The 14,247-nt window shown below is 37.5% G+C and overlaps 1 protein-coding gene across 4 annotated transcripts in view; it reads right to left on the bottom strand.

The window, feature by feature from the left end:
• SMARCC1 (SWI/SNF related BAF chromatin remodeling complex subunit C1) overlaps positions 1 to 14,247 on the bottom strand; it is a 165,586-nt gene that overhangs the window by 136,725 nt on the left and 14,614 nt on the right. For all 4 annotated transcript variants that reach the window (XM_070575546.1, XM_070575548.1, XM_070575549.1 and 1 more), the window contains exon 3: positions 1,280 to 1,365. In XM_070575546.1, the coding sequence (XP_070431647.1) occupies positions 1,280 to 1,365 (86 nt within the window). The remainder of the gene's footprint in view (positions 1 to 1,279; positions 1,366 to 14,247) is intronic.

The raw sequence follows: 14,247 nt of genomic DNA, 5'->3' as shown, positions 1-14,247 counted from the left end.
CATCTAGTTGGTGAGACATCTCATTAGATGACTTGAGGACAAGAACTAAATTTTTTGAAAATTTTCCTAAGTAGCCCTAGTGGCTAACAGAATGTGTGGCTTTATAAAGCAAATCATTCAATAAATTAATATTTATTATGACTGAGGTCTAATACTTAGTAAGACTTTTTCATTACTGTGCTAGGACAAGACTGAAATGGTTCCTAAAAAGTAGTATCAATTAAGAAATTAAGTGTGCACTAAAGCATAGAAATAGGTAATTTAGAATAGAACTAGTTACAGCTTTAAACATAGCCTTTATAGATAAGCGGGACGTCCCCTCCATCTTGAGTAACCATATCTTGATGTAACCTTGATACACAGAACTTTTCCTTAAATCCCATTCTTTTGTTTTTTTGAGTATCCTCCTTCCCTAAACTCTTCTGAAGAAGGAGTAGGGTAGAAATTCCAAGCAACTTCCATTAACTGACAGGACAACAGATTACGAGCTGACTAACTGGGACAAGCCTATTATAGCTGACAGCCTTCCACTGGTTCCTTCAGCACAATAAAAGGAGAGACGTGTCAGTGTCTCCCCTTTATTCTAAAGAAGGAGGCACTCTTTCACAGGCTTATGATAACTGAAGAAGTATATCCAGAAACACATCACTTAGAGAACTGCTTACATAAGAGTTTACTCATTATTTATGGAGAAACTGCTTCATTAATAAACAATACAGATAATGGGACTGAAGGGAATTATCTCTATTAGAAAGCTGAGAAATAGTTTGAAAGCAGTCATTAAACAAATTAAAACAGGGCTGCCTGGATTTTTCTGCAAATGAAGATTAAAACCTAAATGAATCTGTTAACAGAGAATCAAGAATTTATTCTGCCTTTTCAACTGCTGACAAGTAAAATTTCTCTTTAGGAAAGTATTCCAGCTAAGAAATAAAGAAGCAATGAGAAAATAACAGTCTTTAACAAGGAATAATCTAAATAAAAATGACTTATATATACACATCAGAATATCTACAGTCTAATTTTTTCAAAATTAGAATACTGTCTGTTGGTAAAGTTGTAATGATAGGGTGACTCTAGGCACTGAGCATCAAGATGTGTCCATTACAAACAGAGAAACAATCAGGCATTATAGTGAATTACAAATAAAATTCTATTATATATATGTAAAGAGAGAGAATTATAGAATTCTCTAACACCATTACAAAGAAAGAACAGGCTTCAACATTGACTAACCTAAATATTACATCAAAACATGCAAATAAATACAAAAACTTACCATCCCTGTTCATTTTTATACTTGTAAGCAGCCCCAAGAATGTGACACAAGGTGCCTCCAGCTTTGAAATCCATGAAACATTTTGCCTAAAAATGATACGTTACACATGAGAAAAGCAAAAGTTCTGACAAAATTATTCATACCTGTATTCTAAGTTTTATAAACTCAAAGATATAAACAACTGCTAATTTAATAACCTCCTTAAATATTTTCTGGAACAAATTGAGATATAAAGAACTTTTCCAGGGCCAACCTGGTGGCATAGTGGTTAAGTTTGCACACTCCACTGCAGCGGCCCAGGGTTCACTGGTTCAGATCCTGGGTGCAGACCTACACACCCATCATCAATCCACGCTGTGGCAGCATCCCACATACAAAGTAGAGGGAGACTGGCACAGATGTTAGCTCAAGGACCATCTTCCTCAAGCAAAAGGAGGAAGACTGGCAAGAGATGTTAGCTCAAGGCCAATCTTTCTCATACACACACACACAAAATAAATTTTTCTAAAAGTGGATAAAAAAATATTTGTTTTTGAATTCAACTGACATATTACCCTTTAAGTAAACAGTCTGTGAAAAACAAGATTTACAAACGATCAAAAAGTTTCAACAGGAAACACTAATGGACAAAATATTGATATACAGTCAGCCCTCCATATCTGCAGGTTCTGCATCCGCAGATTCGACCAACCTTGAATTGAAAGAATAGTTGTGTCTGTACTGAACACGTACAGACTTTTCTTCTGGTCGTTATTCCCTAAACAATATAGTATAACAACTATTTACACAGCATTTACACTGCATTAGGTATTATAAGTAATCCAGAGATGATTTCAAGTATATGGGAGGATGTGCACAGGTTATATGCAAATACTATGCCATTTTATATAAGGGCCTTGAGCATCCCCAGATTTTGGTATCCACAGGGTCCCGGAAGCAATCCCTCTCAGATACTGAGGGATGAGTGCACTACAAATTCCACTGGTAAATTTAAAATTTGATTTTTAAAACGTATAAAAGTTAGGCCTTGGTCTACCTCACACTGGATGTGGTTCAAATACAAGGGCTCATTTTTTAAACATTCCCTAAAGGAGAAGCACAGATTATTAAGAGTAAATTCCTCTTGATCAGTATTAAAAAACCTAAAGAATAAAAGAGCAATAGGGTAGCAAAATTTGAGCTTTCCAGAGCCAGCGAGATCCTGCCCTGTGTGAATTAGCCCAGCAGCCGCACACCCCAATTAGAGCCTCTGGGAGTCTGGGACAGCTCTAACAGGCTGCTTCTATTCCCAGCTGTGTGATAAGCTGTTCTGTCTCTGGCTAAACTGGAAATTTAATCTAATCTTATTCTGGATGTATATAAGTGGTCTCACCTCACCTATTTATAGCTCACCTAAAATTCTGCTGAGCTGAATGAAACCAAGGAAAGATAAATCTAACTGCAATACTTAAAAGTGCTGTAAGTTTGTATCATAGTGTCCTTATTTCTTTGACTTATTCATTAAAGACAAGATAGTGCTAACAACTGGTTTTCACTCTTTGTATGTCTGTGTGGGTAGAATGTACACATTTATAATGCTGTGTTTTGGTCTATTACCCAATAAATGACTATGCCAGAAAGTGGATGTGAGAAGGTGAATCAAGGAGCAGAAACTGAGTATGTCCACGAAACCAAGAAAGTTCACAGGAAATCACAAAGTCATCTTCACACCTTGAAAATAGCTATGGGAAAAAACACGTCACTTAGACTCCAGAAGCATTTTACATCACAAAGTTTGATGACAGTCAAATACTCCATAAATTTGTGTATTTTAACTTTGAAATTAAAGTAGTGTCTTCTAGAAATAATTCCCAATTTTATAAGAGAAATTAATAGTCATGTAATTAGCACCTCTAAGCGTAGGTAATCACTGCTGTAGTATTTTTCTTCTTGGGGAGAACAAAAAGTATTATCATTGTTACCAATTACTGAGAATTTACTATGAGGCACTTTACATCTATTACCTCATTTACTCCTTACAACAATCCTACAAAGTTGACTCTTTTTCGCTCCATTTTACAGATAAGAAAGTGCTGCTGGCTCCAGCAATACAGCAGACTAAATAAACAGAAAACTCTACCACTACAAATATGTTAGATAAAATATAATAGACGTTATTTTAAATGTGTAGCTGAATTTCTAGAAAGAAAGAAAATCCCCAGGTGCAAAAATCAAAAAAGAAAAAAAAAATCAAACTAAAAGTCAAAATGCGAATCTGTGAAGTAAAAAATGACTGTAGGGTCTAATGAGGACAGGTATAATAGGAGATTAAATAGGCAAGTAACACCAACCTTGATAATCTCAAGGGTATGGTTTTACTGTCTATGCAAGGACAGGACATGAGACCATGGACCTAAGCAAGGGAGGACGTCAGAACTAAGAAAAATTACCCACCACACACACATCTAAAGCCAGGGGTGTCAATAGGTTGCACCATTAGGGAAAGGATGAGCTAGAAAAAATATCTGCCAGCCACTAAGGAGGAAAAGAAGCTTCTATCCCAAGATAACTTGAATTTGGAATTTACGCTAACCACTTAGTGTAGGAACCCCATGCCAAATTAACATAAGATTTGGTCCTAAATTTGGCAGGTCCTCTGCAGTGCTTTTTTTTTTTTTTTAATTCCAACCTTTTTTTTTTTTTTTTAAAGATTTTATTTTTTTCCTTTTTCTCCCCAAAGCCCCCCAGCACACAGTTGTATATTCTTCGTTGTGGGTCCTTCTAGTTGTGGCATGTGGGACACTGCCTCAGTGTGGCTTGATGAGCGGTGCCATGTCCACGCCCAGGATTCGAACCAACGAAACAATGGGCCGCCTGCAGCGGAGCACTCGAACTTAACCACTCGGCCACGGGGCCAGCCCCCCTCTGCAGTGCTTTAAAGAACAAATTCTCAACCCAGTCCAACAGGATTCCCAGATAAAGTTCCACTGAAGGAGAGCTGACAGGCCAAAATTCAAACACACAAAGAAAAAACATAAGTATTTTTAAGTCAAGAGACAAAACAAACAGCAAGATTAGAATCCTAACAGTTTCAGATAATAGAAAAAATACAATAGGCCTTCTAAAATTAGAATATATAAAATGATTAAAGACAGTAAAGAGAGAGAAAGACTTGAAAAATATATATATATAACTCCTAGAACAAACAACATCCAATGAAAGTAAGAGCACAACTGTCAGGATATAGAGGAGATTAGACAACTAGACACAGAAGAATAAAAGCTAAAATTCCCCAGAAACTGTAAAGGATATGAATCCTCAGCTTCAAGAAACACCACAGTTCTGAGGAATATATTAGAAATATCTAAAATAACCTACACCTAGACACACTATGCCAGACTCATGGTCTAGTGGTAAAGATATGGTGCTCTCAACCACTGTAGTCCAAGTTTCATTTCCCCATCAAGGAATCACACCACCCACCTGTCAGTTGTCATAATGTGCTGGCTGTGTGTTGCTGTGATGCTGGAAGCTATGCCATCGCTATTTCAAATACCAACAGGGTCACCCCTGGTGGACAGGTTTCAACAGAACTTCCAGACTAAGACAGACTAGGAAGAAGGCCACCCACTTCTGAGAAAACTGGCCATGAAAACCCTATGAATAGCAGTGGAACATTGTCTGATATAGCACTGGAAGGTGAGAGGATGGCACAAAAAAACAAACAAAAACAAAAACTAGGCAGGGTTCCACTATCCTGTTCACAGGATCGCTAGCAGTCGGAATCAACTCAACGGCACTAACAAAAAAGATACACAATATAGTACAATTGCATAACAGCAAAAACAAAGACATCTTAAAAGGAACCAGAAAAAAGAAGAGTACTTTAAAAACTCAACAACTATACTAATTGATTTCTCAACATCAATAATCTCACTAAGTTACAAAGAATATTAAAACATGTTCCTGAGCCAGCCCCGGTGGCCTAATGGTTAGGTTTGGTGCACTCCACTTTGGTGGCCCAGGGTTGATTCCCGGGTGCCAACCTACACCACTCGTCTACCAGTGGGCATGCTGTGACAGCAGCTGACATAGAAAATAGAGAAGAGTGGCAAAAGGTGTTGGCTCAGGGCAAATTTTTCTCAGCAAAAAACAAAAAGTTCTTTACTTAATGTAATAAAATTAAGAATTTATAAGAAATAACCAGTCATTCCAATTGTCTTTTGAAATAATAACATAAGGACTGAAGATGAAGTCAAAATAGAATTTGGAAAATAATTTAGAACTAAAGGATAATGAAAATGTTACACATCATAATGTAAAAAGCAGAGCTGGAAATGCACATTTAAAAGCAAAAAAGAAAAAGAATCCTGACCCCTACCCTCACATAATACAAAGATCAATTCTGGATGGGTTATACTTATAACTGTGGAAGATAAAATAAAGCTTTTAGAAGAAAACACAGTAGAAGACATTTATGACTCTGGAGTAGGCAAAGATTTCTTTAAAAGGGCACAAAAAGCATTAACCATAAAGAAAAATTTTTATAAGTTACTCTATGTGAGAGACTGACTAACTACGACCCAGGCCAAATCCAGCCAGCTGCTGTTTTGTAAACTAAGTTCTACTGGAAAAAGGCCATGCTCATCGTATGTGGTTACTTTCACACAACTGTTGCAAACGTTGCAGCAGAGACTGTGTATTTACTGTCTGGCCTTTTACAGAACAAGTTTATTGATCCCTGTTCTATATTACAATTAAGAACCTCTGTTCATCAAAAGACATCATCAGGGGCTGGCCCCGTGGCCAAGTGGTTAAGTTCACGTGCTCCGCTGCAGGCAGCCCAGTATTTCATTGGTTCGAATCCTGGGCGCGGACACGGCACTGCGCATCAAACCACGCTGAGGCAGCGTCCCACATGCCACAACTAGAAGGACCCACAACGAAGAATATACAACTGTGTACCAGGGGGCTTTGGGGAGAAAAAAAAAAAAATCTTTAAAAAAAAAAAAGGACATCATCATGAGAGTAAAAAGATAAGCTACCAAGAAGATATTTGCAATAAACGTTTCTGACACAGTACTCATATCCAGAATACAGAAGAAAAATCCCTTTAAAAAAATGAGAAAGAAAGAATTAAAAAAATGGGCAAAAGATTTGAATAGGCACTTTACTAAAGAGCCAAATGGTCAATAAATATGAAAGGGTGCTCAACTTCATCAGTCACCAGCAACTAAAACTTATACAATATCACCACAAGTCCACCAAAAAACTAAAATAAAGAAAACTTCCAAGCATCAACGAGAAAGTAGAGAATTAGAACCTTGTACACTGCTTGTGGAAGTATCAACCAATACAATCATTCAGGAAAAACTGGCAGTATCTACTGAAGTGGAACATGCACACCCTATGACCCAGCAATTACACTCCTAGGAATATAACTAACAGAAGTACCTACCTTTCTTGAAAGACAGACACAAAAATATTCACAGCAACACTATTGAGAATAGCCTTCAACTGGAAATTACCCCAAAAGTCCATCGATGGTAGAATGGATAAATAAATTGTGGAATATTCCCACAATGGAACACTATACAGCAAGAGTTCCCAAATTATCAGCAAGCGGCCCATTTTTTCAAATAAATTGTTATTGGAACACAGTAACATCTACTCATTTAGGTACTGTCTTTGGCTACTTTTGCACTACAAAAGGGCTGAACAGTTGTGACAGAGTCTGTATGGACTGTAAGCCTAAAATATTTACCATCTGCCCCTTTAAGGAAAAATTTGCCAACCCCTTAAACAGCAATAAGAATGACCAAATTACAACTAAAGGTAAGAACATGGAAGAATTTTACAAATGTAACATTTTACAAATGTATGCTTCAAAAAGTCATGAACGGCAAAGACAGGCTGAACTATTTCAAATTTCAAATTAATTACAGAAAAAACTAAATAAAATGGGTGATCTTGATTTGGATCTTCTAAAGGACATTTTTGAGACAACCAGTAAAACATGAAGACAGATTATATACTAGAATGGTACTGTATCGACATTAAATTTCCTAAATTCGATCACTGTATTTGTCAGACAATGTCCCTGTCTTAATGAGACCCACACTGCAGTCTCTGAAGTCTCCAGAGCCACAGCCTCACTGGTAGACTGGAGCCCACGGACACCAGAACTTCTCAAGTGACTTCAAGAGTGCAACATTATCCCAATGGTGACTAACACTGGGGATTTGTCCCCAGAAGTCCTTTTGCTCTTGCTTCTCAGACCTACATACTAATCTTGGCTTTCTCCCTCCCCTATTCCAGAAAGTCCTAGAATTTAGCATGATTTTGGCAAAACAAAACAACTCTCAGATACAGATTATAAAATACTTAAAGTTGGAGGGATCATAATCTTCACTGAATCCAAGAGTCTTCTAATGTTTTTTTTGCCACAGAACTCTTTCAGGAGCAGAAAGCTCAAAAAGAAGTTTATAAGGAAAAACTGTTCAAAGTGAAAACCTTGAAGACAACCGATTCCTCTTAGACTTCCCCATTTATTCCTGCCCTTCCTCTTCTCAGCCACTCAAGTACATGCAGGGAACAATCATAAAACCAGTGATCAGGTCCAACTCCTTTTTCTGACAACCGTAAGCCTATTCTTATTAACTTCCTTTTCTCTAAAACTTATTTAGGGCACAGCATGGTTTATTGAATCAAATGAAGAAAAGAGAACATTGATGTGACAATCCTCCAACTCCCACTCTTTCCATGACACCAGACTGACCAAGTTCATGAGAATCCCTGCCATGAGGTCAGTCACACTCAGTGGGTAGAAATTCCAAAGTGGAGAGAGAGAGAGCCTATGGACTGTGAATCATCTAAAATGTCCCAAAATAGTACTACCCAGTTGAATCACAACCTCCTTTGTTAGAACTAACTTTGACAACAAATTTTATCCTCTCAAAGTATTAATATGTATTCCACCAAAGATATATATAAAAATCTGATATAAACTCCTGTGATGATTTGAAAATAAATCCCAAAAAGTTTAATGATAGTCCCCTGAAAATAGACATATTCATCTCCTCAATGTATCTCCTTTTCAGGAGGAATAATCATTTCACTAAGTTCTGATAGTTGCTTTAAATTAGTCAGTGTTGTACTTTACAGTTTTATAGATATTTTAAGAAAAGTTAAGTCTCACAAAGTAAATACGGTTCGGTTCTCTAGCTTATTTCATTAACAGCCTTCCACTCTTCCTGTCTTTGAGACAGTTACTAACATCACAGCAAAGGTGGGTCAGTCAATAAATACATACTAAACACTCACAGTGAGTAAGAAGGTAAAGCAAGTCTTACCAATGTTCAATTGATAAAATCTGGCTTCAATTCAAACAGCACTACAACCTTTTGTTATCCCTCAGGTTCAGGCACTACAGCTGCTGCTTGCATAAAATACACTGTCTCTAGGACATGAGTGGAGGAGAAACAGAAGACACAGCTCTTTGGGGCCTTCCTTAAGAGCTGGAGGTGATGGTAAACTAGTATAATAAATATTCAAATCAGGGCCAGCCCCGTGGCCAAGTAGTTAAGTTTGCACACTCTGCTTCAGAGGCCTGGGGTTTCACCGGTTCAGATCCTGGGCACGGACATGGCACCACTCATCAGGCCATGCTGAGGCAGCATCCCACATAGCACAACCAGAAGGACCTACAACTAGAATATACAACTATGCACTGGGGGCTTTGGGAGAGGAAAAGGGAAAAAAAAAAAGGGATAGGCAACAGTTGTTAGCTCAGGTGCCAACCTTTAAAAAAAGAAAATTTAAATCATATGTCTGCCTTTCACTGACATTTTTACCTTTACTAAGAAAATTTTTGCTACAAGCTGGCAATCTATTTTCTATGTCTTTAAATTGTATATTACTACTTCTAATTTCTTGAAGAGCTTTCCTTATCACACATCTTATGATTCTCACAACTACACCATGGGATCGGCAGGGCAAGGAACACTTTCCCAGAAATAGCAGTACAGGTCAAAGTGCCTTCTCACAAGAGCACAGCGTGCTAGGACGCAGTGGTTTAACTCCTAAGCCTAGGACTCTTTCCATAACACCTGTTCCAGAACCCATGGGAGGTGATTCAGTATGTTACATTATTTCAATTTAAGAAATGAATGAGCTTTATTTTAGGCAAAATCAACTGCTTTTAAACTCTACCAAGACTTCTAATTGAAGTCAGATTAAAGAGACCCACATTTTATCTGATCTCCAAAACCTAAAATGATGCTTTAAAAAAAAAGTTTTAGGAAATATGCTAGGCTAAGTATCCAGACCAACCCTCCAGCTGAAAACTAAAAATGCTAGATAAAATGCACAAAACATCCTCTAACAAAAGTGAAAGAGGAAATCTTTGTCAGACAACTGGCTGACCATGAAGATAAAAGAACAGAGACATCAATGACAACACATGACAAAGAATATAGTGTTTGGAAAACAGTAAACAAATGACTACAGCCTTCATCAAGCACAACAGCAATCCTTGGGAAGGGAGGAGAATCTGATTACCAGAGTTAGCACACTACAATACTCAAACTGTCCTGTTCTTAACAAAAAATTACATACCCTACAAAGAAACAAGAAAGTATGGCCCATTCACAGAGGAAAAAGAGAAGTTGATAGAAACCATCCAAGAGGAAAGAAAAAAGAATAAAGGAAAATGAACATAGCCTAAGGGACATATGAGCACCATCAAATTTACCAATATACACATTATGGGACTCCCAAAAGAAAGGAATAAAAAATATATGAAGAGATTACAGCCAAAACTTCCCAAATTCGATGAAAGACATGAATTCACACATTTAAGAAGTTCAACAAACTCCAAGCAGGATAAACTCAAAGAGATCCATACCAAGACACATTATAATCAAATTGTCAAAAACAGAGAATCTTAAAAGCAGCAAGGGAGAAGTGACTCATCATATACAAACAACTCTCAATAATATTAAAAGCCAATTTCTATTCAGAAACCATGGAGGGCAGAAGGCAGTGAGAGGATATATTTAAAGTGCTGAAAGAGAAATAACCTGTCAATCAAAAAGACTGCATCCTGCAAAACTGTCCTTCAAAAATGGAAATCAAAAGATGCTCCAAATCAGATGTTATCAGGGGAATGCAAATTAAAAGGAGATACCACTACACACCTATCAAAATGGCCAAAATCCAGAACACTGACAACACCAAATGTTGGTGAGCAGTAGAACATTATTCAGTGCTAAAAAGAAATGAGCTAGCAAGTAATGAAAAGACATGGAGGAATTTTAAATGCTATTATTAAGCAAAAGTAGCCAACCTGAAAAGACTACATAGTATATATTCCAATTATATGACACTCTGGAAAAGTTAAAACTACGGAGATAAAAGGATCCATGGTTGTCAGGGGTTAGTAGGGGAGAAAGGAATGAAGAGGCAAAGCAAAGGATTTTTACAGCAGTGAAACTATCCTGTGTGATGCTATAATGGTGGATACAAGTCATTACACATTTATCAAAAACCTGAAAATTTAAAAAAAAAACAACCAACCTGAAAATGTACACGACTAAGAGTGAACCCTAATGTAAACTACGGACTTTGGATGATGATAATGTGTCAATGTAAGTCCATTAATTGGAACAAATGTATCAGCCTGATGCAGGATTTTGATAATGGGTGGAGGCTAAACCCCAGATGTGAAGGAGGTCTTCTTACATGAGAAATGTCTGTACCTTCCACTCAATTTTGCTGTGAACCTAAAACTGCTCTGAAACAGGGTAAGAGAAATTATGAACTTTACGTTAACTTCAATTTAAATAAACTAACAAAAGTCTTGAAAAATTCAACTCACCAAAAACAACACAAGAAAAAGAAATCATCCCTGTATCTATTAAAGAAAGTGAATTGGTTACTAAGACCAAGAAAACTCTAGCGCCCAATTATTTCACTAGTGAATTCCATCAAATATTCAAGGAAGAAATAACTTAATCTTAAGAAAATTTTATACCAGCAAATCAAACCCCATAATATATAAAAAGGATAATATATCTACACAATGGAATACTACTCAGCCATAAAAAAAGACAAAATTGGCCCATTCACAACAACGTGGATGGACCTCGAGGGTATTATGTTAAGCGAAATAAGCCAGTCAGAGAAAGATGAACTCTATATGACTCCACTCATAGGTGGAAGTTAGTATATTGATAAGGAGATCTGATTGGTGGTTACCAGGGAAAAGGGGGGGTGGGGAGAGGGCACAGAGGGGGAAGTGGTGTACCCACAACATGACTAACAAAAATGTACAACTGAAATCTCACAAGGTTGTAATCTATCATAACATTAATAAAAAAAAAAAGTCAAAAAAAAAAAAATCAATAATATGGACTTCCTCAAAATTCGAAACTTTTGCTCTTGGAAAGATACTAAGAAAAAAAGTCAAATCACAAACCAAGAGGAAATATTTGCAACAGATATACGTCATAAACAACACGTATCCATAATTATATAAGCAATTTTTTAAATTTAATTAAAAAAAAGGGGCTGGCCCAGTGCTATAGTGTTTAAGTTTGTTCTCTCCGCTTCAGCAGGCTGGGGTTCACAGGTTCAGATCCCAGGCATGGACCTATACACCATTCATTAAGCCATGCTGTGGCAGCGACCCACATACAAAATAGAGGAAGACTGGCAACAGATGTTAGCTCAGGGCCAAGCTTCCTCACCAAAACAAACAAACAAACACACCACCATCAGAAAAGAATTAACACAGCATGCCTGAGATTACTATCCTCAGTAAGACCTGCTTGCCAATTGGCCCTTAGCTCACATCTCGGAATTTGACTCTCAGAGTATTCCTAAACAGTTAATTGATAAGAAGGGTGGTTCACTGTGCCTAGACTATCTGTGCAAACAATGTGGTTTATACTTCCCTTTTGGGACTCTGGAATTTTAATACATGCTAGGCAAGAGGTACCAGCCCCCAAAGAAAACCTTAGGCGTGAGTCTCTAATGGGTTTCCATGGGCAGAAGTGCTACCACATCTTCATTGCTGGGGGAAGAGTGCACTTTGTGTGACCCCCTCATGGGAGGGAGAGAACATAAGGAAGCCTGCAGCATGGATTCCTCCAGACTACACTTGTGTCTGAAATTTTCCCTTGTGATCAGGCCATGCATACTTACTATACTGCTGTAACAAATTTTAGTTGTGAGTATAACTATGTGCTGAGTTCTATGAGTTTTTCTAGCAAATCTCTGAACATGGGGGTAGTCTTGGGGACCAAATAAAAAAATTATTTGAATAGGCAACTCCCAAAAGAAGATGTGCAAATGGTCAATAAGCAAATAAAAAGATGTTTAACATCATTAAAAATTATGAAAATACAAAATAAAAGTACAAAATTCCACTACATTCCCATCAGAATGGATAAAATTATGAAAACTAATCATACCAACTATTGACAAGAATGAATAGGAACGGGAACTCTCATATACTGCTGGATGGTACATAAAATGATACAATCACTTTAGTAAACAGTTGGACAGTTTCTTAAAAAGTTAAATGTTACCAACCCTATGACCCAAACATTCTACTCCTAGGTGTTTAGTCAGGAGAAATGAAAATATGTCCACACAAAGACTTGTGCATTAATACTGATAGCAGCTTTATTTATAAAGCTGGAAACAACCCAAATTCCCATCAAACAGTGAAAGGATAAATAAATTGTGGTTTATCTATACAATGGAATACTAACCAACAATGAAAAGGAATAAATTATTGATATATGGAACAACACAGATGACATATATCTCAAAATCCGTATGTTGAGTGAAAGAAGCAAGGCAAAAAAGACTATATACTGGGGCTGGCCCCGTGGCCGAGTGGTTAAGTTCGCGCACTCCGCTGCAGGCGGCCCAGTGTTTCGTCAGTTCGAATCCTGGGCGCGGACATGGCACTGCTCAGCAAACCACGCTGAGGCAGCGTCCCACATGCCACAACTAGAAGGACCCACAACGAAGAATATACAACTGTGTACCGGGGGGCTTTGGGGAGAAAAAGGAAAAAATAAAATCTTAAAAAAAAAAAAAAAAGACTATATACTACGTGATTCCATTTATATAGATTTCATGAAATTGAAAATCAATCTGTGGTGTCAATGGTTGCCAGGGGACGGGGTGGCAGGGAGCTGGATTACAAGGAAACTTTTTGGGGTGATGGAAATGTTCATTATCTTGAACTCATCATATTTTAAATATCTATCATTTATTGTTTATCAATCATACCTCAGTAAAGTTGGAAGGCGAAACATTATAGGAAAAGAAAGAGGGAACTGTAAAAAAAAGTAAAAGTAAGAAAAAAAAGTAAAAAATAAATAAAACATCATCCAAGTAAATCAGAAATACAATGCCAGTGAACTGAGGTTTCTACTTGTGAATCCGTACAGAAGGGATGGAACTACAGGCCTGTCATTAACACTGGTCATATAGTTTTCTGGAGCCCTGGTCAACACCTGGCCCAGCATGCCCCCAGCCTGGCCTACACGTCCAGGCCTCCAACACCACAGCCCATACTCTGCAGTCCACTGAGGTCCAACTGATCATGCTAGATCATCTAGGACCACTGCCCTTGCAGGTGAATTACAAAGTCCAGAAGCTGACTAGATTTTTCAGAGACTTATTCTTTTTTCTGAAGTAATTTGTTTTATCTACAGGTATACAGCCGAACAGTTCAGTTAGACTATCTACCTCATTTTGGCTCAAATTGTGTTTTCAGGTTTGCAAATACGCAACATAGCTCACATTGCTCCATAGCTCACAACACAAAAGACTACATATGATTCCATTCACATAAATTCAAAAACAAGCAAAACTACACTGTATGGTTCAGAGACACACACAAACATGGTTATACACACAAAGAAAAGCAAAGAAGAGCAAAGAAAAGATTACGACGCAGGGGAAGAAGG

This window comes from Equus przewalskii, chromosome 15, assembly GCF_037783145.1.
Source record: "Equus przewalskii isolate Varuska chromosome 15, EquPr2, whole genome shotgun sequence".
NCBI lineage: Eukaryota > Metazoa > Chordata > Mammalia > Perissodactyla > Equidae > Equus > Equus przewalskii.
This window is presented reverse-complemented; position numbering and strand designations above follow the sequence as displayed.